Source organism: Lissotriton vulgaris, chromosome 2_1 (genome assembly GCF_964263255.1).
Source record: "Lissotriton vulgaris chromosome 2_1, aLisVul1.2, whole genome shotgun sequence".
In the NCBI taxonomy this organism is placed as follows: domain Eukaryota; kingdom Metazoa; phylum Chordata; class Amphibia; order Caudata; family Salamandridae; genus Lissotriton; species Lissotriton vulgaris.
The window spans coordinates 170,594,561-170,619,523 of NC_141687.1; the positions used below are offsets into that span (position 1 = coordinate 170,594,561).

Genomic DNA, 24,963 nt, shown 5'->3' on the forward strand with positions numbered 1-24,963 from the left:
GATATAGTTTAAGAGCAGGAGCAAGACTGTCATCTTCCCAAGGGTGGAGAGAGGCTGTCGCACAACACTAGAAATGTATGTGCGGCAGCCAGAGATTCATCGGAAGGGGAGTGCGTCACAGGAGGTCTTGCAATCTGCAATGAGGCCAGGACTCCCTAAGAAATGGAGTAACAAGTCCAGGCCTCTACTGGGTAGTCAGGGAATGGAGAGAAGTGAGGAAGGCCCAAAGCAGTGAGTGGATAAAAAGAGCCAGGCAGCTCCAGCAGTGAGTGAGTCTCGCTGTACTCGGCAGAAGACAATTATATAGGAAGTGCTCAGTGAAGAAAGAGAGGATTGGATTAGAGATAAAGCTGCAAGTATAAGAGATGGCTCCGAGGAAGGGCTGCAAAAGTACAATTGCTTATATAGAACTTAATATCAGTACTCTATGCAATTGTTCTCGCTATATCAGCTGGATAGGGCAAGAGCACAAAGACAGAACGAGATTTTCTAAGTATTATTCAAGTTGATCAAGTGGGCTAGCCAGGGTAAAAAAACGTATCTTGTTCTATACCCAGCATCAGGAGCACTTTACAGAAGATGCACTGCAAGAAAGGCTAGGATACATGCATTGCCTTTACATTGAGATGGTGGGATACACCTTCCTAATAACAGCATGTAGAGTGCAGAGTAAAGATATATTTGTTTACTGAAAGTGTCGGTGATCATACTCTTTTGAAGGATTCTGAAATCAGTGTTTTATACTACACTAGTTTTGCACACGTGGTACAAGCAATAGTGGCCTACACGTTGTAGTCATAAGTAAAGGTGTCTGAAATGTCCAACTCTAAGAAGAGGGAGCCCACCAATGCCTAATCACAAAATGAGTACACTGTCCAGTTACAGGTAATCAGGCCCTGCACCCAACCCCCAAAAGGGAGGCACCCCCCCCCTTGCCCCCAGCTGTGAATTGCTGCACAGGCCAGGCCCTGCGTCAAACACCTGCCCCCATCCCCCAACAGGCAGCTAACCACATGCTGTGCATGGCCAAGCCCGGTGTGGGATGTGCCACAGAGCTTGGCCTGTGAACAGCCAACCCTACACCACGCACTGCCTTCCGGCATGCACAGTGTGTGGTTGGTCTTTCGGGTCCTGGCCGCACACAGGCAGACTCACTGACTTTGTCAAACTGTCACAACACTAAAATATAACAACAGAGCCTACTGCTGTTCTTAATAGGTGAGCACATCAACATATATATAAAGCAGATCTATCAGAGCTCAGAGCAACAGAATCACATGAACCTTTCCTCAGCACACCGTGAAGCCTCTAGCCTAAAACTATAGCTAAATCCCAAACCTGGACCCCAGGCAAAATGGCTTGTAGTATGGTATTCCCTGGCTGAGGTAACTACCTGCTATTTGGAGTTTTCATCTGGAATGATGAGAATTGCATGTAGAATTGGTGCTTTCGGCACCAAATTCCATGTGTATTCGAATATACCACTTAATTTTCAACTTGTAAATTTTGGCTGGTCTGATCTGCTCTGGTGTTTAGCACAAATCTGAGAATTCTGATCCCTGCACAAACATGGGTTTGCAGTGATAGTAATGTACCCTCTCCCTGCCCCAACTTGAAATCAAGCCCCTAATCTGTAAGATTCATTAGGACAATTAAAACCATACAAGAATTGGGAATTAAGTCATTTCGTTAAAATATCTTTAGATCTACTATCCTGTAGGCCTCCTGTCAACAACCACCACATTATATAAGCATGGGATTGGAAAGTGCAATTTATATCCTATGCTTTCATTTAAACATAGCACACTGTTGTGCAGTAGCAGTAAATCTCATGCACCAGATATACTATATGTGTACATTTTAGAGGTTTAAAACTTTTATTACATTTTTGTTCCAAGAGAAAAGCATTTTCAAGAGTAGTACATTGTGTCACTACAGCATCCAGATCATTTGCCATCAACCTGGGTACGTACCTGTCATTTACAACAAGGTCTTGCCAGTAGAGTTATCATCTTTGCATCCCAGTGTCTTTGTGTTCCACCATCTTCGGTACAAGGTTTCTAGTCTGAACTACAAGTCTATAGTGGGTCCTCCATATACCCTATACGTTCTCAAGTTTCTTCGGGCAGCCTCTTCTTTCATACACCATCCATTCAGCTGCCATGCATTAATTCACCCCACAATAGTACTTAATCTGCAAACATTTTTAGACTTGACCTTGGACAGGCTTAACACTTGCTATCAGTGTATTTTATCCATAAAGGGAGGGGTTCCCATTTCGATGGAAGCATATAAGTGCTTTGGAACACCCTCCTCAGAAGACGCCACAAGATTGGTGTACAAGGATCTGCTCTCAAATGGATCTGTTCCTTCCTCGCGTGAAGGACTCAATGGGTCGGGCTGCAACCCTTTACATCTGAGACCAAGAAACTGATATGCAGAGTCCCCAGGGATCGTACCTCAGCCCTACCCTTTTCAGCATATACATGACACCGCTCACCAACATCATCCAATCACGAAACATCACCGTAGCTTCTATGCTGATGACACCAAACTCACTCATCCTCTCCTTGACAGACAAGGCAACCACCACCAGACCCAACTTCCCCATCTGCATAACCATGGTAGCAGACCAACTGCTTGATGCTCAACTCCGACAAGATGGAAGTACTGGTCTTTGGCAATAAGACCTCCCCAAAGGACTCAATCTGGTAGTTATTGGTGCTAGGACCAACACCCACACCCACTGACCTCCCAAGAAATCTAGGGATCATCCTAGATGGCTAGCTGAATGTGACGGTTTAAGTCCACGCAATTTGAAACTTCTGCTTCCACATCCTATACATGCTGCGATAGTTCTTCACAATTTTGCCTCTGAACAGCAGATCAACCGTCAGGCAAACACTCCTCATCAGCAGGCTGCACTACGGCACGACTCTCTACGCCGGAATCTCCAAACAACTCTAAAACACACTCCTGACCATTCAGAACACTGCTGCAAGAGTCATGCTTTGCCTTTCATGCCACACCCACATCACACAGCAGCTCAAGAAGCTTCATGGGCTCCCCATTAAAAAATGCAGTCAATTCAAACTTCCCATGCACAGATACAAAGCCCTGTACCACACAGGACTAGAATACCTGACCAGCTGCATACACTTTCACCAACCCTCCAGACACCTATGCTCTGCCTCACTCACTTGAACACACTCCCCACATTCGCAAAAACAAAACTGGAGGTCGTTCATCCTACGACATCGCACTCACGACATGGAATGACTTCCCTCAACACATCAGAGCCTCCTCTTCACTTCTTGAGTTCCTCAATAAGCTCAAGACCTGGCTCTTTGTATAAGTACCTTAGGCTCCACACACCTACACATCTGCCCTAGGACTTGGATACCTTGTAGGGTGATTTGTGCGCTTTAAAAATCAACATAACATTACATTTTAATTCCCTCAAGAAGTTGTTGTGGTTGTTTTTTGACATCTGCTGAATAGGAAAACTTATGGAAGCCTAAAAACCCTCTTGTGCATATGGACCCAACACTGGCCTCCAGAATGTTTTATAAAACATGCCCTACATGGAATGCTGTATTCATGGTGACGAAGTCTTCATTGTTAAGGTCTGGATGTGCATCTCCCAGATAACTCCAGACTGATGACTTTGTCAGACACTGGTGCAAATGTAGGGCCGTCTAGGGAAAAATGCTTACTACCTCACAAGCTGTTACCGTATGGGAAGTTCCACCTCTATACCATAAATTACGGTAATGCCAGATGGCATTGGGGACTTTACTCTCAGACGTGGTTGAGGGAAGTTTTCTCAGTGTCTTGTAGTCAGGTGCTCCTTCCGCTTTCCTGCAGGGTGCATTTCAAGAGCAAATGTTGAGTCAGAAGACTCTTGCAGGCTCTAAGTGGGCCTAAATGGGAGCCACCAAAGACGGGTGCCCTTTACTTTGGTTACCCTTAACTAGAGGATATCCAGGTGGTATAATGCAATGGGAGGAAAGCTTGAGTAGCGGGACCATGGTGGCAGGACCTGACCAATGAGGTTGCTCTTAGCAGGCAAGGGAAAACCGATCAAATCAAGTAAACTTGATCTTCTGAATGCCGGTTCTTTAGGGTTAAAGGACACAGCTTGCAAAGACACCAAAGACGTCCTGCAGTGGTTCATGGTAAAAGTCATGGTAGAAACAGAATATCTCTTCGCAGTGTCCTCCACGAATGTCACATTCATCAGATGCTTGTTTCTCTCGAATTACCACTATGGTCATTGTTTTCGGTCCGAGGGGGCCTCCCCTGGTCTGTAACCACTCAACATTCAAGAGGTAATAACGTATTGCCCGAGAATATCTTTAAACTGCAATACCTCTGCAGCCCTAAGTCTTAGAATGAGGGTTCCAGTGTGATCAGCCTCCACAATGAAACATACTGACCCTCCCAAATAGCAGCTGTCACTTCCGATGTTTGGCCAGGGTCAGTCAGGCTACAGATCCTTGTGACTCCTGGGCAGGCTTGCTCTTTGAGTGACCCTTCATGCAGGGCTCAGTGAGATGGACCTTCTGCTTGCCCTGAAGCTTACGGCTGCTACTGTGACCACCGCACCCGTCCATTGGGGCTCAGGAGTCACGCCCCTCACCTTTTGCCACTCAAGAAGTGCATCTGTCAGGTTGAGCAAAGGTCAGCCTGAAAGACACTCTTCGTTTTCAGGTCAGGCAGCCAGGAGCTAGACATGCGCTAAATGCATAGGCTGACCTTTGCTGTGCTAAGGAAGTCACAGCTCCTGTGGGTGTGACCTTCATAGCTCAGCAAATGTCCTCTAGGCACTGGTAAGGGGGAGCACTACTCATTGGCTTGGACCTGGGCGCTTTTGTTCTAAGCCCTGAAGAGCCCAGGGCTGAGTGTCAATCGGTAATGTAAATTGATACTTGTAAAGCGCACTACTCACCCGCAAGGGTCTCAAGGCGCTTCTACGAATACCGCTGTGGAACCCATCCTGGCTTTCTCTGTGAGGCGTCCACTCCTGGGCACCCCCAAGGTGGAGGCCAGGCACCCTTAGCGTTATGGGGCCGTTGTGGAGATTAAGCAAGCTATTGCCCAGAGTTGCGGAGTGGGACTCCATGATTGGAATAGGCACAGAGGTGAGAATTATTAGGTCCGTGGAATTTTGAGCCCAAGACCTGCCGAGGTGGGGAATTGAACCCTGGTCCCGGGCTAGACCTCTGCATCAGAATCTGCCGCTCTAACCATTGAGCCGCACTTCTCCACTTGAGCCACACTTCTCCAATCAGTGACACCTCGTCACAGAATGGGGTGGGGTCAGCAGTCTCCCTGACCCCCATTCTACTCTGTGACGAGGTGGGACTGCTGCCTTCCCAGTGAAGGAAGGCAGCCATCCCAATCCTCCTGCGACCTCGGAGGCATGGGACTGCTGCCTTCTGTCATTGACTGACCTACGGTCAACCAATGAGGGAAGGCAGTAGTCCCAACACTCTTTGGACCTCCGAGGCAGAGTTGCAGGTAAGTGTGACTTTTTGGTGCGTGCATGTTTGAGTATTTGGTCATGAGTGTTGTGAACAGATATGTGTGCGCATACGCGTCTGTGAATTCATGGGTGTGATTGTGTATGTGTACGTGTGTCCCGCCTGCCCCCTACCTCCTAAAATGACCGGCTGCCACTGCAGTAGTCAGGCTGCTCATCTTCCAGGCAGGGTTTAGTAGAAAGGACTTGCTCCCTGAGTGTAGGCCACAAGCAGCCGCCTTACTTTTAGAACACACCTCTGAACCTTACACATGACATCTAACATCAACACATAAGCTACACAGCAAACGCAAACCCTACCAACCATACACAAACAACGGAGCTGCCACTTGCTCTGTCATTGAGAAAGTGCTAGGGCCTCTTTTAATTATATGAAGCACTATATACATCCTACAAAACAATACAGCGTTTAAGCTTCAGAACATAGTTGTGTTGTGTGAACATGTGTACACTTGCGGGCCACTATGAAATACTGTTATTTGGGATAGAAATGTATTTTAGCCATCCCCAGGCAGAGGGATTTCGTTTTGCTTTTGCTGAAAGTGCCACTGTGAAATGAAAGTGTTGATGCCATCAGGATCTGTACTGAATGAAATTGTTCTGAACCAATATAAATCTCACTTATTTGTGAATTAGAACTTAATCCGTGAGACTGTGGAAATTAGCCTTTTTAGGGGCCCCAGGTGCAGGGATTCATCCTTATCTGTCCACTGGTTCTTTAACCAACAAAGAAGAGATTGGCACGGAAGCTGTAACATCAAAGAAATACGTTTTATTAACCTCTCATGAGTGGGACTACATCTACACAACACCCTCGGGCACTGTATGAGGTAGTCCATAGAATACAGAGGCCATGGGCCTGATATACTCAGTTTAGAGCTGAGTAAGCATGGAGACTCAAAGAGGAGGTACAGGCATATACAGGAATAGTTATTGACAAACACGGGCCTACAAATATGTCTTGGTCAGCAAAGTGGGAGGGGAGACATTTCTCCTTACATCAGTTAAAATAGCCTGACAGTTAGTCTAAGAAAGGTGCATTCTAGCAGCCACAGGCTTTTCTGAGCATGGGCAGTGCTCTGGCTCAGTACTGAAAGAGTTAACTATGGTTGATGACTCAAGCAGAATAGAAAAGCAGGCAACAGTCAAGACGGAAGAAGCACATGGCTAATACACGGATAACTAAAATGGACTCCACAAACAAAATGGCTTCAGCTTATGCTAATGGTTCCTTGCTCGAGTTTCTGGATAAGCACTTATTTATTTATTTTATTTATTATGCAACTTATAACGCGCAGACTAAACCCGAAGGTATCAAGGCGCCTAGCACTAACTTTGGAAATGCTTTCCATTTCTATTCACGGTATGTCAATGCATCTTATAGGGGGAGTTTGAAAAGCAGCCACTGATTAGGCTGTTCTCGGCCATCGTTGGACACCAGTGAGCACTTTGTTTGCAGAAAACTATACGCCTTTTGTTGCCTTGTTCATGGCCCCACTAAAACATATTAAATCCCAAATCACCCTGTAATGCAGGTGGTTTTCAGCTAGCTCTGTGTCCTTGACAGCCACGCTATTGAGCGGAAAGATGAGTTCCCTGACCCAAAACACCTCCTCGTTTTACTGAAGCCACCATTTCACGAACTCCGAGGTATCACGTGACTCGCGCTCGAGGGCCTCCTGGCTGCCGAGACCCAGGTCTCTCTCCTAAACAACACCCAGACTGTGCCACTGACGAGGAAGCTGCGTTCTCAAAAATCTAAAAGGGTCACCTGTTTTCATTTTCCCTTATTTCAATTCTGAATGGAATGTCATTTCATTTTTATTTGAATTACTTTTTCTCGTGGGTGCGTCTTTTTCCACTGTAAACTTTTGTTATATGTACTTTCTTCGAAGTAGAACAAAGGTTTATGAGGGTAAAACAGCTGTATTAAATAAGCAACTGAAATAAAATGCACAGTCATAAGCAAAGCGTCCGCATTGTATATTCAAGCTGCTAATTCACCAAGGGACACACACTTCCCATGGAACTGAAGATCAGTGCTGATCAGATGCTACGGGACTCACACTTCCATGTAAGGTAGAGACCAGTGCTGGTCAGTCACTAAGATAGCCATGGTGCCCATTCACCAAGGGACTCAAGCTTTCCATGGACTTAGAAACAAGTGTTACCCTGTCACTAAGGGAGCCATGCTGCCCAGTCAGCTAGAGACACTCCCTTCCCATGGACCTAGAGACCAGTGCTGCCCAGTCACCAATGGACAGATACTTCTAATGGACCTAGAGACCAGTACCATCCAGTCACCTAGGGAGCCATGCTGCCCAGTCACCTAGAAACACACACTTCCCGTGGACCTAGAGGCCAGTGCTGGTCAGACACTAAGGGTCTCACACTTCCCATGGACCTAGAGAGCAGTGCTGCCCAGTCACCAATGGACACGCACTTCCCATCGACCTAGAGGCCAGTGCTGGCCAGAAACTAATGAAGCCATGCAGCCAATTCACCAAGGGACTCACGCTTCCCATGGACCTAGAGAACAGTGTTACCCTGTCACTAAGGGAGCTATGCTGCCCAGTCAGCCAGAGACACGCACTTCCCATGGACCTAGAGAGCAGTGCTGCCCAGTCACCAATGGACACGCACTTCCAATGGACCTAGAGACCAGTACCATCCAATCCCCAAGGGAGCCATGCCGCCCTGTAACCAACAAACTCGCACTTCCCATGGACTTAGAGGCCAGTGCTGGTCAGACTCTAAGGGACTTGCGCTTCCAGGGACCTAGAGACCAGTGTTGGTCAGTCACTAAGTGAGCAATGCTGCCATTAAACCCAAAGACGCGCACTTCCCATGGACCTACAGACCAGTTTTATCCAGTCACTAAGAGACATAAGAATCTAGATGCAGGGCCGGCCGAATATTGGATTGACCAGGACAGCGCCCTGGGCAGAAAGAAAATGTGGTATTTGTTGTGGTGATGTGAGGTTGTTGCGGTGTCCTGGCAGGAGGTGTGAGGAAGATGAGAGCAGGACAAGGGGTAGAGGGGGTGCTAACAATTATGCCGAGGTACATTAAGGGCTGATTACAAAGTCTTTAATGAGACCCCATTGAGACCAAGTGCAATGGACGCGCTGCTGTTTGCATGACATCAACTCAGACAACTGCGTGCTTCGCCCCGCGAATGTTGGTGCCCCGTGCCTGGGCCCAGCTCGCCCATGCCTGTCTAGCGGTCAGTGCCAAGAGACCCATCCTGCCCACTCAGCAAGGGCCTCCTGCTGCCCTGCAAGCCAGGGACCCACACTGCTCACTCGCTTTGGATTCATGCTGCCAAATCACAAGGTGGCTCGTGCTGTCCAGTAACCAATGAGCCCAAGCTGCCAGTCACGGATGAATCATGCTGTTCACTCGCCGTGGGGCGGCTCCTGCTGACCATTCACTGTGAGAGCCAAGGGACCAGCAGTGCCCTGTCACTTGAGGATCCCTGCTGTTCAGTGGCTAAGGATTCCACGCTGTTCGGTCACTATGGCACGCGGGCTGCCCACTCTAAGGATACCACGATGCTACGTCACAGAGGGACACCCCTCTGCAAAATAAGCCAACTCCACGTGGAATCCCAGAGACCTCCCGCTTTGTCTTCCCTTCCTTTGTGTCTCTTCACCTCGGCCACAGCTCTCTGCTCTCTTATTTTAATTCTCACGAGACTTAGCTCGGGTCTCACGGGGCCTCGCTCCACATATAAACAGTAACCAGCTCTCTGGATGGTTCCTAGCAACAATGCTTGTACCAGGAAGGGAAAGAGGCACACAATACTGCTAGCCGCAGGGCCATAAAATCCTTGTCGGAGATTAATTTCGAAGGGCAATCCCGGACTTTACCCGTGGGCCGCGTGTGCCATTCTCGAGTTTCTATGTTTCTGTTGTGTAGACTAGAGGCTAAAATTAGAAGCGGGGAAAGGCAATAGAAACTGACACTTAGGTAGGGTGACCAGATTTTGAGAAGCAAAAACAGAGGCAGGTCAGACATAAAAGTAGGACTAAAGCCTTTAGTCTAACTTTTCTGTCTGGCCTGCCCCGTTGTTTTCGGTGTGTATATGTAGACACACACACACATTTACAAGGCTATGTTTACATAACATTATGTATGGAATGACCTTCACTCTGCGCCCTCTTGCCCTGCTCCATACTGTCTCTGCTGCTGGAAGCAGGTAGCTGTTGTCCCTCCTGCACTGCCAGGCATAAATACTTCAACTATTTAAGTCTTTAGAGGTGCATGTGAAAGGAGAGCATACCTCTCACTTCTGATTCGCAGGTTGTCCTAGTCTTTGTCCCAAAAAGCAGGACATTCATTTAAAATTAATAAAAGCATCGGGACACCAGGACAGTCCTCTGTAAACCAGGACTGTCTGGGGAAATCTGGGGTGCCTGGTCACCCTACACTTATGGGCCATAGAACTTTAGGAGGGCCCATAGAAATGACAGGGTGCCCAAAAAACTGAAATGAAACAAATGCACTCAGGATTGACTGAAAACTGGACCGAAGGAAGCAATGACTGACCTGTGATAATTGAGGGACCCGGGGGAGCGACTGGCATAGCCTGTCTCCCACCATGGCTCTCGCCGTGGAATGGAGCAGCCACAGGGGAAAGCTTAAGGGGGAGGTTTAGGGTAATAGTCTTCAAACTTTTTAATACCAAGCCTCCCTTGTAAAAAAAAAATCTTTTGGGCCCCCCTTAGAAGTTTTTCACAATTATGCCATTAAATTGGAAATGTTTTAATATGTCTAGGTTTATTTAAACATTCCAGTTAAGTTCTGTTACCATTTTAAAAATGCAATCAAATACATGATTGCCATACCTACTATTCTGGTCAGACAGGCCTTACTAACTTGTAAAAGTATCCACATTGTTAATATTAGAAATGGGTGAGGGTGTTTTAAAGAATATTTGGAGAGCCTTTGATTTTGACACCTTCTCCCAGCCAGGATATAAATGAGAACAGAGGTTGGCGCTGACCCATTACAGTGCGGCTTACTGCCACTCATTGTTTTCCATTTAAAACCAAGCACTGTTATCAGCATAATGCTTCTTTTGCCTAGAGCTACCCCCCACCCTGGTCACTTCCGGACCCCGAGGGGGCCCTCCCCCCAGTTTGAAGACCTCTGCTTTAGGGTAATAGGAAGGGCGTGTTTAAGAAAAGGTATTTAGGGTACTTGCCCCTAAATTCATCAAAGTCACGTTTTGCGAGTCCTTAATAGCGATTATTAAGGAATCGCTATTAAGGACTTGCAAAACGGGATTCATGTAGGAATCGCTAAATAAATTGCGATTCCTACACATTCCTTATTTGCGATTAGCAAATTGCTAATCGCAAATAAGGAATAACTACCCATTCATTCCTATGGGCCTAAAGCCCATAGGAATGAATGGGGAGTTATTCCTTATTTGCGATTAGCAATTTGCTAATCGCAAATAAGGATGAGATTTCAAGGGTGCTAGGGGTGTCCAAAGGACACCCTGTAGCACCCCTGAAATGTGAATTTAGACTTATGTTGCGCACACACATGTCCAAAGGACATGTGTGTGTGTAACATACAACTGAGAAAAATGCACAAAAGTGCATTTTTCTCAGATTTCGCTCTTTACCCCGAAGTCAGACTTTGCGGTAAATAGCGGCAAAAAATAGCGAAATCGCAATTTATTAATGGCTCATGAATAGCATTTAAGGAATCTCAAATTGAGATTCCCTAAATGCGATCGCAATTTGAAAAATCGCAATTTTTTTCGATTTTAAAATTGCGAGTTCATGACCCATTGATGAATTCCAAATGCCATTTTTGTGGGCGCAAACGGCCAAATTCTGCGATTCGCACCGTTTGCGCCCGCAAAAATGCTTCATGAATCTAGCTGCCGGAAATTCGGCCTCTTTGCCCAGGCAGACGGGTAAAGCAAAAGTCAGCCTAACCGTATCGGGGGTCGGCGTGAGGGTCCGCACCACAGTAGAACAAGGTTGTACCAGAAAGGATTAAGCATTATTTGGGAAGATGGCGAGTCTGATGCAGGCGTATCCACCACTCGGGGGAGGGGAGGTAACACAGAGGGTGGGGAAGACTAAGTTTGGATGTTGAGGGGCAGCTTTCGTGAGCATCAACTGAGGAAGGATACTGCACATTAGGGAATGAGATTAACAGTTTGAGGGGGCTAAAGGGGGTATCAATATTTTATCCTGGAATATAGCCGGGTTAAAAAATAAACTTATATCCGAAGACTGGGGCACGTTGTGGATAAGCACAACATCTGTCTTATGCAGGAGACGTGGGCCATGGAGAATATCCAGCAATGTGGATTTGCGACATTTAATATTACTGCAACAAAAGCAGCAAGGGAAAGACTGTCGGTGGGTTAAGTATATGGGTAGCCACCCACCTGGGAGCAAGAGCCAAAGTGCTGTCCTCAGATTCCCTCTACATTCAATGTATCTTTCTAACAATGTCAGGGAACAAACACATTGCCTTAATAAATATATACTCCAGGCCAACTCAGAGTGGGCAAGAGTCAAAGGTCATCGAACAGTTGAGTGAATTCATGCTGACACTTGACCCAGAGTATGGTATAATAATTGGGGGTGACTTCAATTGTCAGTATGAACCTCTCAGTTATACGGGTACAGATGACATTGATGAGGAGAACCAGTACTAGAATATCCCGGAACCCGTGATTCCACCTGTTAAAGCATGGACCCCGTTGGTCTTACAAAATACCTCCCTCACCCTGTCTACTTCGGTGAGGTCTTGTAATGGTCGATTAAATTCAGATAGACCTGGTGTTGCGACTTTTAACAGAGAAGGGCATACCTTGATCATAGACTACATTATGATCGAAACTAGATCATGGGATAAGGTCCTCGATTTGTGGATCCATCCACGGACGGACAGTGACCACAATGCCCTAATGTTCGCGGACGACACCTTACTGTTGTCCCGAACATCGATGGGCATCCAACGTACCCTGGACGGGTTTTCAGACTTGCAGGGAGAGTGGCCTGGAGATTAATCTAGCCAAGACCAAATTTACGATTTTTAACCCCCCCCAAGGCAGACACGACCAAACCCTATTTTGAATGGTATACCTCTCGAGAGAATAAAGACCTTTGAATATCTAGGCATTACTCTCGAGGATCAATTAGGATGGGTTGCTCAGCTAGCCGAATCTGCCCTAAAGCTGACCCAGACAGTGGGCGGTTTAACAAAAATGTATAGGACATCAGTCTTTAAACCCGCTGCCCCTGTTGTGGAAAAATACAAGGTCCAAGCAAGAGCAGCCTCCATATATGGGGCAGAACTCTGGGGCCATTGCAGGCCTAAGAACCTGGCTAGGGTTGAACACTTATTTATGAGAAATTTGTTTGGCTTACCAGCTAGTACTCCGCTGGTGCCATTAAGGTTCGACCTAGGGTTGCTCCCGGTTGAGGAGGAGGTGGCCCTAAGGCCACTAACCTACTGGAGAAGACTCTGGTCTGTTCCGGAGCTGGTTTCATATCGTACTGAGTTCAAGGAGGTGTGGGTTGCAACCAAATCTAAGAAAATTCCATGGTTAACCTACATCAAGGCCCTCTGTGACAGGATTGGCATCCCCGAGCTATGGACAGCGCCAGAGACATCTTGCCTGACTTTTGCCAGGTTTGACTTGGTAAAACAGTACAGACACCACAATCTGATGATTCTCCATGCTAGTTCATCGCTCGGAAGATTGACATCGCAGTTCCTGCACATAAAAGTAGAGTACAAGAAGGAGGAATTCCTAGATTTGATATACCCTGCTCAAGCAAGAAAGCTGTATATGCAACTGAGAATGGGTAGTTTGCCACTCCGGTCATTCACCAGTAAATGGGATGTAAACAAAAAAACGGAGTGTCCTGCATGTTAAAAAAACACCCGTTGGAAAATGAAACTCATGTCTTCTTCTTTTGTCCAGAATATGAAGTGACACGCAAGCGTTGGGTGTATCCCATTTGCAGGAATTTGGGTTATTGTAATTGCGAAAATGCCCTTAGAGTACTCAAATATGATACCCCCCCCCCCCCCCCATTGTATTTTCGGTTACCCGCTTTTTAAATTGTATGTGGATAAAACGTAGAACCTTTATAGTGTAGTAAAATGTGACTAAAAGACACCACATACTCAAATGGACTTCTTTGATAACTACCTGGTTGATTTAATTCCATTTTACTTATGAGTTTTTATTCTTGTAAATAGGTGTATAATATGAACAAGTTATCTTTTTAATACTTATTCATGTACTATTTGATGATAAATTGTATTGTGTCAATGTATGTTTTTACATGCACTTTTATGACCCATCGTGGTCGAAATAAAGTTATCAAATGAATGGAATAAGATTAACAGCCAGAAGACAGGGCAGAGAAATTCAAAATGAACACCCATTGGAGGAAATGGCAGTGCCCTCCTTGTGGCGTATAGAAAGGGAGGGTTACAGTAGTAACCAAGAGAGAGATTAAATGTACCTTAACTCAATTGAAGATGGCTAACGTCTGGATAAGTCCTACATTCAATTGAAGCAGCACACCAGGACCTCCGTACCTTAAGACATTGGCACACACTTGGCTGAGTAGCAATGAACCCCCCTGGTGTGATGTAAAGAGTGTACGATGTTTGGGACCAAAACCAATGCCGGCAACTATAGCATCAGCAGCCCGGGCACGTTTTAGATGCCCAATCTTCTCGATGTTGAGAGACAGAAGCAAAACATTGAGTGATGGAAGTAGACCAGCTGTAGGTAGACGTTGTGAACACCTCACTTTAGCAGCTTAAGCAGCGTGGTGTTCTTGATGGGCCTCTCCTGTCTGCAGCTCGGCAAAGGCTCCTAAAGTGAAAGGAGGGTGGTTGGTTAGTTCAGCGAGTGAAAGAACTAATCGATGGGTGTGTGAGTGAAAGAGTGGATGGGTGGATGGTTGGGTGGGTGCATGAATGAGCGAAGAGATGGATGTAAGGATGAATGAAAGAATGGAAGGATAGATGAATGAAAGCGGGTGGGTGGATAGATGAAAGGGTGAATGGATGGATGAATGAGTGAAAGGGTGGATGGATTAGCGAGAGGGTGGATTGATGAGAGAAATGAAAGGTTGGATAGATAGATGAACAAAAGGATTGATAGAAAAGAAATGGATGCTGGGACTCCGTAATGCCCCCATCTTTAGAAGCTCCAGCAGGGCGAAGTTCTTGATGGACCACTTCTGTCTGCAACTTGGCAGACAAAGGGAAGTTAGTGAGTGAAAGGATAGATTGTATGGATGTGTGAGTGAAAGGGTAGATTGATGGATTAGTGAAAAAGTTGATGGATGAAAGGATGGATGAGTGAAAGGGAGAGCGGATGGATTAACAGATAAGATGAGTGAAAGGGAGAGTGGACAGATGGATGAAGTGAAAGGGTAGATTGACGCATGGAGTGAAAGGGTGGATGGATACATGAAAGGATGGATGGATGGGTAAGCCAAAGGATGGATGAGTGAATGGATGGATGGATGGATGGGTGTGTAAAGGGGAGAGTGAATGGGTGATGGATGAAAGGGTTGATGGATGGATGGATGGATGACTGTAAAAATGGATGAGTGAAAGAGAGGGTGCATGAATGAAAGGATGAATGGATGAGTGAAAAATGGATGAATGCGTGAAAGGGGGGGTGGATTGAGGGATGGATGATTGAAAGCATGGGTGGATGCATGAGTGAAAGGGTAAATGGATTAATGAGTGTTTAGGTGGAAGGGTGGGTAAATTAATGAATGATTGGATGGCGGAATGAAAGGGATGGATGAATGAGTGAGTGCAAGGATTGGTGATGGAGTGAAAGGGTATATGGATGGAGTGAAAGAAAGGGTGGATGGATGAATTACAGAAAGGATAGATGGATTAGTAGAAGAGTGGATGTAGAGATGTAGGAGTGAAAGGGTGGATGATGGATAGATGGATGGATGGATGGATGGATAGGTTCGGATATGCATGCATAGGTTTGAATGTGGCTGTGTGGAGGGCCTGAATGGTGAAAGACTATATGATAGATGAAAAAATAGATGGGTGACAGAATGTGAAGGTGGAGGATGGAAGGATGAATGAATAGATGCTTGGATGAAAGAGACGAGAGCTTGTCTGGGAGAGGGTCATGATGACTTGCTTGTTGCCATAAAAGCTTTGGTTTGAAGTGGGGGCGGGGTATTTTCATTTTCGGGCTACTCCCTTGTGATAGAAATATCACGTGGCCCTTGCGACCATGACCATAGGAAAGACCTACTGTTCCACCTTTGGGTGCACCCAGGCCGTGTCCAACATGTAAGGGTAGTAGCCAAGAGGATGGAGAGCTTATTTAACATCAGTGTCTCCATGAGCCACCAGGTCTGCTGAGGACCCACTGGCCCTGGCTGTTCCTCTTCAGCAGCCTATGGGCTGTACCCCCAGTTCACCACTGTAAATAGGCTGAAGTGCCTGCATAGTCTCAAATCATAGTGGGGAGACACAATGTTTTGGAAGGACAACTGCGTATCCTAAAAGATTAACGCTAATGGCAAGGCGGAGTCCTACCAGCTGGGATGTATTCCTGCAATACCCATCTCCTACCAGGAAATATACTCCTTATTCTTTCGAAAGGACTCTCACCCACACACGATGTGTTACGTGCGTCATCATTGAGTCTACATTGGGCACAACAATTGTTAGCGGACTGGCTCAACCCCACTTTTGAAGGGAGCCTCTTGATGGTAGTCCTAAGGACTTACAAGGGGTCTGAATATAGTTGGAAAGTTAAAATAACCTTCAGGTGCAGCCATATGTTTTTATCTGTAGGGCACATTTGGCTTTTTTAAAAACTGGGCAGAATGTAAGGGGCAGCTTTTATTTGCTCCAAAATCCAACATCCTCTGGGCAACATGTTTCATTCTATCAGTTTTAGCCCAAAAAGTTATCTGGCTTTCATCCAGACGGTACAGACCGACTTAAACACTGTAATATTCACTCTTCGTTATAGTATTGTATTGGTATTATGGATGTGTGCCAGTGGCTCACTCCAATGGTACAGATACATTTGTTAATTCACTGCCGTTTCCTGATTTTAAATAATGTCCGCAGGTCTGGGTATCACCCAGGTATTTTTTTACACGGGGTAATCTTGCCCATAGAAAATGTATGGGCAGGCGCTACCTCTGCCACACATGCGCCACATCTTGCGTCCGGCAATGCACCCACTTAGTTCCCAGTCTACGGTGCACCTGTATGATTGGTGTGAGCGATGATGATGTAGCTTTAACTAGCTGAATTGTGAACTGTAGATGGGTCAGATGCTGTCTGCATCTTTGTGCAGCAATAGACTTGTCAAGGGATTGTGAGCCGGAGCAGGGACGATTTCCTTATGAAGTTTGAACATTTCGGGTAGGTGCCTGGGGTGTAGGCAGGTGGGCACAACCTTCAGGAGAGCAGAGTGATTCATGTGTTTTCTGCTTGCCGATAGACTGTAGTATGTAAGTTGCATTATGTTATGTGTATTTGTGGATCATACATATCTACCGGGTGGGTATTCTGGGGACTTGAAAGGGGAGAGAAGCAGTAGCCAGTGCCTGTTGGAAGAGCCATGCTTTCATTTTCTTCCAGGATTCTAGGACTGAGCTGTCCTCTCTAATGTGAAAGGGGAGTTGGCAGTGTTTAATTTGTAAAATAATGAGTCCCGGTGCCCAAAGCCGCTCGCGTGACCATGGCCAGTGCTAATAAATGTGGGCGCACTGACTACCAAGGCTGCATAGGTCTGAATCCACTCGGCCTCTTTAATCCACTACCAGACAATCCCTGCCCCCTATCTCACTCATACAGGTCCTTACGTTCTCCCTTGGTGACGGTTTCCATCTTTCTCTTCCTCCTTCTTTCCTGTCTGTGTGTTTTTCCCTCTCTTGGAATGTCTAATGCGGAAAAATAAGTGCCAGTCCCAAAAAATTGGTGCTGGTGGCATGCCCCCCCCCTCCCCCCCGGCAAGCACAGTCTCAGATTGAGGACCAGGAGTTTGTTCTGGGATGAGAAGGGCTTTCTTCGGATGCGATGTAAAGAAGCAAGCACAAGGTTGAAGGAGCAAAGGTGTCTGGTGGTTTCTCTGAGTATTTTTAAAAGAGCAACTTGTGGATGGGAGCGAGTGGAAGTCTCTGAGATGAGTGGATATGTGGGCGCATGATGGGAAGTTAAGTGCGCGTCTGCCCGCTGCCTTCTGGATGATCTGGAGTCTTAAAGTCTTTGAGGTGAGTGGGTATGTGGGTGCAGGGTGGGAGGTTGTGTGTGGCATGGCCACTGCTTTCTGGATGATCTGGAGCCTTTTGATTTCCTGGGTGGAGATTCCTGCATAGAGTGCATTCCCATAGTGTAGGTTGCTGTTGATTAGGGCTTGTGTGTTTTTTCAAGGAGTGTTGAAGGAAGCCACCTGAAGACTCTCCTGAGAATCATGAGGATGTGAAACCAGGAGGAGGCAATGGAATTAACCTGGCTGGACATAGATATATGGTTGTCGATCACAATCTCTAGATTCCTGGCTTGGCTGGAAGGGGTGGGTGTTGGTTTAGGTTCGGATGATCCCAGGCCAAGGACCAGAGTGTGGTATCTTTTCTGAAGAATACCTCCTCTGTCTTGTCTGGGTTGAACTTCAGGCAGTTTGATTTCATCCAGAGAGGGACTCTGACCCAAGGTTGATGCACTTTGCTAAGGTGCTGAGGGTTTCCATGGGGAGGGAGAGGAAGGGGCGTTTCTTTGTAAGAGATGATGATGACACCATGTGTTCTGAAGATGTTGGCAAGTGGGGTCACATAAATGTTGAAGAGCGTTGGGCTTAGACAAGATCCCTGGGGTGTCACATATCCGGTTGGAGGGTTTAGAGATGTAAGGGGCTAGGCTGGCCATCTGGGTGCAGCCTGTGAGGAGATGTCTGATTCATTTAGGAGCTGTTTCATGAATTACCGACTCGTGAAGGCTTTGGTTAAAGAGGTGGTGGGAGATGGTGTCGAACACTGTGGAGAGGTACAGGAGTATGAGCGACACAGTGCTGCCTTGGTCCGTGATGAGGCAAATGTTGTCAGTGGGGGGATATAAGGGCAGTAACACATGAAACACAAGCAGATTGTGGTGGATAATAACTCTGAGATGTCAGTCATTCTAGAGATCACATTTAAATTGTGGTGGTCTGTGCACTGTATTGTAAGTGTCCCTAGGGGTAACCATTAGCTTCATGGCCAGGCCCACAGATGTTGCAGATTGTGCCATCACAGAGGGATCTAGCCAATCACGATAGATACATGACTGTGAGGCGATCATCATGCCTATTGATCAGCTTATGATGTGCACATGGGCAGTATTTGAGACAAGAGTTGGGAGAAGGGAGACTTCTATGTGTCTTCCAGTCCTGTGAGTGACCAGTGGCAGTTCCAGCACGCGGGTGCTTGTTGCATAGATTGATAGTGATCCATCATTAATCACACCTGTGTAAAGTGTGATGGTGGGCATGGTGGTGTTGGAATGTAGGAGTGGTTTATGATTGCACTGTGCTTTACATCAAGGTTTAGGGGGCAGATGATTGTGAAGATAGGGCAAGCGAGTCCTGGGGCTATATTGTTGCTGGATGTGTGCATGATTATAGTCAATTTAATGAATGGTTAAAGTGCATCAGTATTAATGGTAGAGCTGTTTATTGTGTATCAAGTGTGTCTTTGGTGTATGGTGGTAGGTGGTAGTTGTATCTTAATAGATCTCTTCTGTTTTCAGTAAATATGGTGGCATTTCTGTGTGGGGAAGTGCACTGCGTTGTTGTATGTTGTGATGGCAATTCAAAACAAAAAATCACAAACATTGGGAAGATGGGTGGTGCGAGGCTTCATAGAGATGATGCAGAAGGGCCGTTTGTGAGGGGTTGGCAAAGGCCAGTATATGTGGTGCTTTGATTAAACAAGATTTGAGGAACGCACCAGCTTGATGTTTCAGAGCCATCCAATGAAGATGCTCTGTGTGGGGTTTATAGAAAACACACCTTTATCGGTGGCACAGGAGTGATGTTTATAGAAAGAACATCAGTTTCTGATGATGGCAGGAAGTCCTCCTCACTGGCACAGTGATCCACATCCATTGTGTAAACACTTTTATGAAAAAGATAAAGTATCTTCACTTGTGAATAAATTGCCCTTATCAGATCTTTAAGACTGTTTAACACCTTGACCACGACGCAAATTCCGCCGCAGTGATGGTGATTTATTGAGTGGGGGGGGTTTGGACGGCCCCCGGACGTCCTCTGCACACATCCACTGTGAAGTCAGATGGTCGGGGGACCTATCTAGCTCCAGCATCTTTTCATGATTTTTTCATCAGCAGGGATCTGGAAAGTCTGCTGTCATAGATCTTTGTTGCTGATGGTGTTTGGCTAGCAGATTTGGAGGATTTTCCTCAGACAGATGTTGATGAAGGTCTGTACTTTCTTGGTGGTAGTGACTGTTGTCCTCTAAGTCTGCGCAAGGGAATTCTGAAAAAAACGTGTATGGCTTATGTTCTGATGCATGGACATAGAGTCACCAAAATGCAATGGGCAGCTAAGTGTCCCCACACAACCTCTAACCAATGACATCCCAGAAATAACCGCTTGACCTCTCATCAACATCCCATTTACTGCTGATAACTAAGGGAAGGGCAAAAAAAGCACACTATAGAATGCAAACAGGGTTCTTAGAGCCTTGCTTACTTTTTTGGTTTGGCTTGACAGTGCTTGCACTGAGTGACTATTTTACATTTATAACCTATATAGAATCATCCCACATTAAATTATTTCTCAAACACAGAATGTATAAAGAAAGCAGTATTTTTGTGTGCTACAGTCTCTTGTTATGGTTAGGCAGGAGCCAGAGCCTTTCATATACACTAGTAAACAAGCATTTACAATGCCAATAGGTGGGCTTTCATATACGCAAATTGGAGTGCACAAATACTGTGCCACAGACTTGGTGACCCGCAAACCTGGGGGAGGCAAAGGTCATGCCAGGGTTAGGAATGGGCAAGTCAGGTGTATTACTCATAACCTCTGGTCACCCCTTTAGTGACATCCATGTTCAAATCAACCCTTTCACTTCCAAGCCATTAAAGTTTGAGAGAGAGAGGCCCTACCAGGAAGCAGAATTCCATTGAGGAGGTGGGGAAAGAAAGGAATGAGAATGTTTACACTGCAAGGATGGGGGGAGCTAGAGAAGCAGCATTGTTCGCACCTTTCTCTTGCTTCACACATTCTGAGATTGCTACTGGGTTAGAAGTGATCTGGTGTAGTGGCCAAGTCTAAAGCGAGAGATCAGAGTTCTACTCTTTACCCACTAAGCCAAATTGTATTACTTCGAACAAATAACTGTGTTCAATTATCTGCATAAGTGGATGTTTACAAACCACACACGTATAACAAACGTATTAACCATTGACCTGCCAATTGCGAAACTTTCAGGCATGGCTGTAAGTAGGGGAGAGAGAATGTAGCCTTATGACTAGAGCTGCCGACTTTGGAGCTGGGGAACCAGGTTCGAACCTCGGCGTCGGCTCAACGTCCTGTGATTCTGGGCAAATCAATTAATCTCCCCATGCCTTCCAAAAATGAATGTGTCCTTGTGTAACGTAACTGGTGCTCATGTAAAGTGCTCCAATACCTTCGGGTCAAGTTGGAGCTATATAAGTCTGCAGACAAAAAAAAGTGGGCCAGGTCCTGCCTGGTCTCAGATCCGGTAGTACATTGAATCGGAAATTGCAACAGGTCTGTGTTAAGCCCTGTATTCATGTCTTTGACTTAACAGGCAATAATATTGATCGATTTCTGAATAATAAGTGTAAAAATGGTGGAGGTAATCCATATTTATTCTTCACATGTTTTACTTGATCTTCCATTCTCTGAGTTTTGTTTTTTCCAGGATGTTGTGTTACAGTATGTTATTTTCAGGCAGCATATTACTTTTGTATAGTGCATACTTTGAACTGAGTCCCGACTGAGTGTTGGCTAAAAGCAGTGCGACTGTCTCTCGGTGCCTGTCGGTGGGTCAAAAAGGTGTTCGGAATAAATGGCCATTCAAACAATGGCCTCTCTGCAAAGCGCACAGAGCATTGGTCACCTATGCCAGTTGTAGTTGTGAGCCTATGCAGACGTGTGGATAGGGTGGCACGCTGTATGAATTTTAGTTTACATGATTATGCCATGCCTTAAATTATACTACAGAGCCATTCAGAGACACCCACCCCTCCCCCCTACACACTTTTTTCAGCCCACTTAAAGCCCTGCTTGCAAGCTTTTGGGTCAGTGGTGCCAGTGCTTGAAATGGAAAAATAAAAGTGCAGGTATTCTCTGTACTGGAGTACCTGCTAGTTTCTGAGAAATGTGCCGGTACTCTCCAATTAAAAGTATGGTATTTCTTTTGAAATGCCGGTACTCTCCGCCCCAAAATAAAAAAGTGCCTGTACTGCGTACCGGACAGTACCGGCCCATTTAAAGCACTGAGTGGTGCTTGTTAAACTGAGCAGATCTCACCAGTGAATGAAGCCTAAGTGCTGGAACCTCCCTCTGCATCTGAACAGGGCAGGGCACCAGCCAGACACCCCGAGGCGGTACGCAGCCTGCCCGAGCACTTCGGACGGGAGATTCCGGTGCTCTGTTTAGCTTCCCCTTCAGGTTCCGGAACACGCCGGGCCTCTTTTTTCGGACACGCTTTTCCTGCTGGGGTTGTTTCAGTGGCGTGGCATTCAGTAGCTCCCGTCTCCCTCACGGGCTGGGCAGTTGAATATCTGTCAGGTTGTCGCTCTGCCGCAAACCCCTTGATAACTACACATTTGTTCCCCTCCCTAAAAGCAAGTATTCTTTCCTCCGTACCCTCTGAACCGGAAGCTGCTATTTCTGAATATCCGAAGAAAGACTAGGGCTATGTGAACAATGAGAGGATGGCCTGTAAGTACCAGCAAGGGAGGTGGGATGACGGTGGTCAACAAAGAAAAGTGTGCATGTGGCAAGGATTAATGAGTTTGGGTTAATTTAGAATAGGACAGAGCTGGAGGATGGTCCTTCTCCACCAATCCTGCTCTTCCCTGCCCCAACTAGCGTGGGAGAGAAAATTGATTGTGGGTTGAGCCTCCATGGTGCTGCATTGGGTGGCCCACCATATGCAAGGTGGACGTCCCAATGCTGCCCTCCCCTGCTTGCGAGCAGTGGTGCTATGTTCAAGGAGAATTAACTGTGGCTCCCACGTGCCCAGGGAAAAAACTCCCAGTGGTGTTTTTTTTTTTTATATAATGCAGCCCATGCAGAGGGCCTGCCTCGCATTCATTCCTTACATAAGTGCGCCTCCCATGATGGTCCTTTCATCTGACATGAAGCGTCACAGCGACAGATAACCCTAGGTAGGGTGGACGCGCTACCATGTGGTGGATCTCTGCAGGACCACCTGCCAGGTACCTGAATGTCCTCTGTGGCTGTTACTGAAACGTGTTCTGTGGAAGCCGGCTTAGTAAGATGCTGCGGTAGTTCACTCCGCTCATGATGAGCGAATGAATGATGAACCTAGCAGCATAATGAGGAGCTGTGGATGATAACCGAGGTCTAAATGCAGGGCTATGTGGTCAGTAAAGTTTGGAGTCTGTGGGAGTTGAGATTCCTGCTGGTGGGAGTGGAGGAAGGAGAATCTGAGAAGCGGGGGATGAGCGGAGTTGGTGAATAATGCTGGAGGAGCCAAAGATATATGGATTATTTCTGTTCAAGAAGAATCAGGGGTAAGAAAACATAAAGCTTTTCAAAGCTGATGTCACAGAAGTACCCATAACCCTGAGTGAGAATCTGCTGTGGTGATGAAAGTAGTGAAATGGAGAGAAATAATTGGGTATCCTTAGTCCAAAGGTGGTACGAAAGCAGCAAAGGGAAATGGGATTTTGAATTTGGAGTTGAAGGCAGACTGGCCCACGGCGCAGTTGGGTGCTTTCTCGACAGTGTGGTACCTATGATGGGCAGGCGTTGCCAAGCCCTGGAAGCCTTTTAGAACTGGCCTGTTGGGAAACCTTATGATTCCCCCATAGAACACTCCCCTGTGCCAATCGCACTAGTCGAGGTGGAGAGACCAACCCTGATCTCTGTTTTTGTCCTTACAGGAGACGGAGCAGCAGCAGTACTGGCTGGTGCAGCGCTCAGAGGGGCGCGAGAAGGAATGGGAATTCCGGGCCAGCGAGCTGGAGACCAGCATGAAGGTCCTACAAGGCGAGCTCCAGAAGATGCAGAAAGCCCTGCTGGAGGCTGAGAGGGAGAGGGACAGCTTCAAACAGAGCTTCGGCGATCAGAACCAGAGCTTGATGGAGAAACTGCAACAGGTGAAGGGCTGAGGGGGATCAGGGTGGAGGGCTCCGTATGGCTCTGTAGAGAAACAGCAGCACTTGATGGGCTGAGGGGGATCAGGGCTGAGGGCTCAGCATGGCTCTGTAGAGAAACTGCAGAACGTGATGAGCTGAGGGGGATCAGGGCAGAGGGCTCAGCATGGCTCTGTAGAGAAACTGCAGCACGTGATGGGCTGAGGGGATCAGGGTGGAGGGCTCAGCATGGCTCTGTAGAGAAACTGCAACAGGTGAAGGGCTGAGGGGATCAGGGTGGAGGGCTCAGCATGGCTCTGTAGAGAAACTGCAGAACGTGATGAGCTGAGGGGGATCAGGGCAGAGGGCTCAGCATGGCTCTGTAGAGAAACTGCAGCACGTGATGGGCTGAGGGGATCAGGGTGGAGGGCTCAGCATGGCTCTGTAGAGAAACTGCAACAGGTGAAGGGCTGAGGGGATCAGGGTGGAGGGCTCAGCATGGCTCTGTAGAGAAACTGCAACGGGTGAAGGGCTGAGGGGATCAGGGTGGAGGGCTCAACATGGCTCTGTAGAGAAACAGCAGCACGTGAAAGGCTGAGGGGGATCAGGGGGGAGAGCTCAGCATGTCTCTGTGTAGAAACTGCAGCACGTGATGGGCTGAGGGGATCAGGGTGGAGGGCTCAGCATGGCTCTGTAGAGAAACTGCAGAACGTGATGGGCTGAGGGGGATCAGGGCGGAGGTCTCAGCATGGCTCTGTAGAGAAACTGCAGCACGTGAAGGGCTGAGAGGATCAGGGTGGAGGGCTCAGCATGGCTCTGTAGAGAAACTGCAACAGGTGAAGGGCTGAGGGGATCAGGGTGGAGGGCTCAGCATGGCTCTGTAGAGAAACTGCAACAGGTGAAGGGCTGAGGGGATCAGGGTGGAGGGCTCAACATGGCTCTGTAGAGAAACAGCAGCACGTGAAAGGCTGAGGGGGATCAGGGCGGAGATCTCAGCATGGCTCTGTAGAGAAACTGCAGAACGTGATGGGCTGAGGGGATCAGGGTGGAGGGCTCAG

The 24,963-nt window shown here is 47.0% G+C and overlaps 1 protein-coding gene across 1 annotated transcript in view; it reads left to right on the top strand.

The window, feature by feature from the left end:
• LOC147729772 (BICD family-like cargo adapter 1) overlaps positions 1 to 24,963 on the top strand; it is a 96,972-nt gene that overhangs the window by 33,553 nt on the left and 38,456 nt on the right. Inside the window, exon 2 of the mRNA XM_086954655.1 lies at positions 23,714 to 23,929. Within this exon, the coding sequence (XP_086810781.1) occupies positions 23,714 to 23,929 (216 nt within the window). The remainder of the gene's footprint in view (positions 1 to 23,713; positions 23,930 to 24,963) is intronic.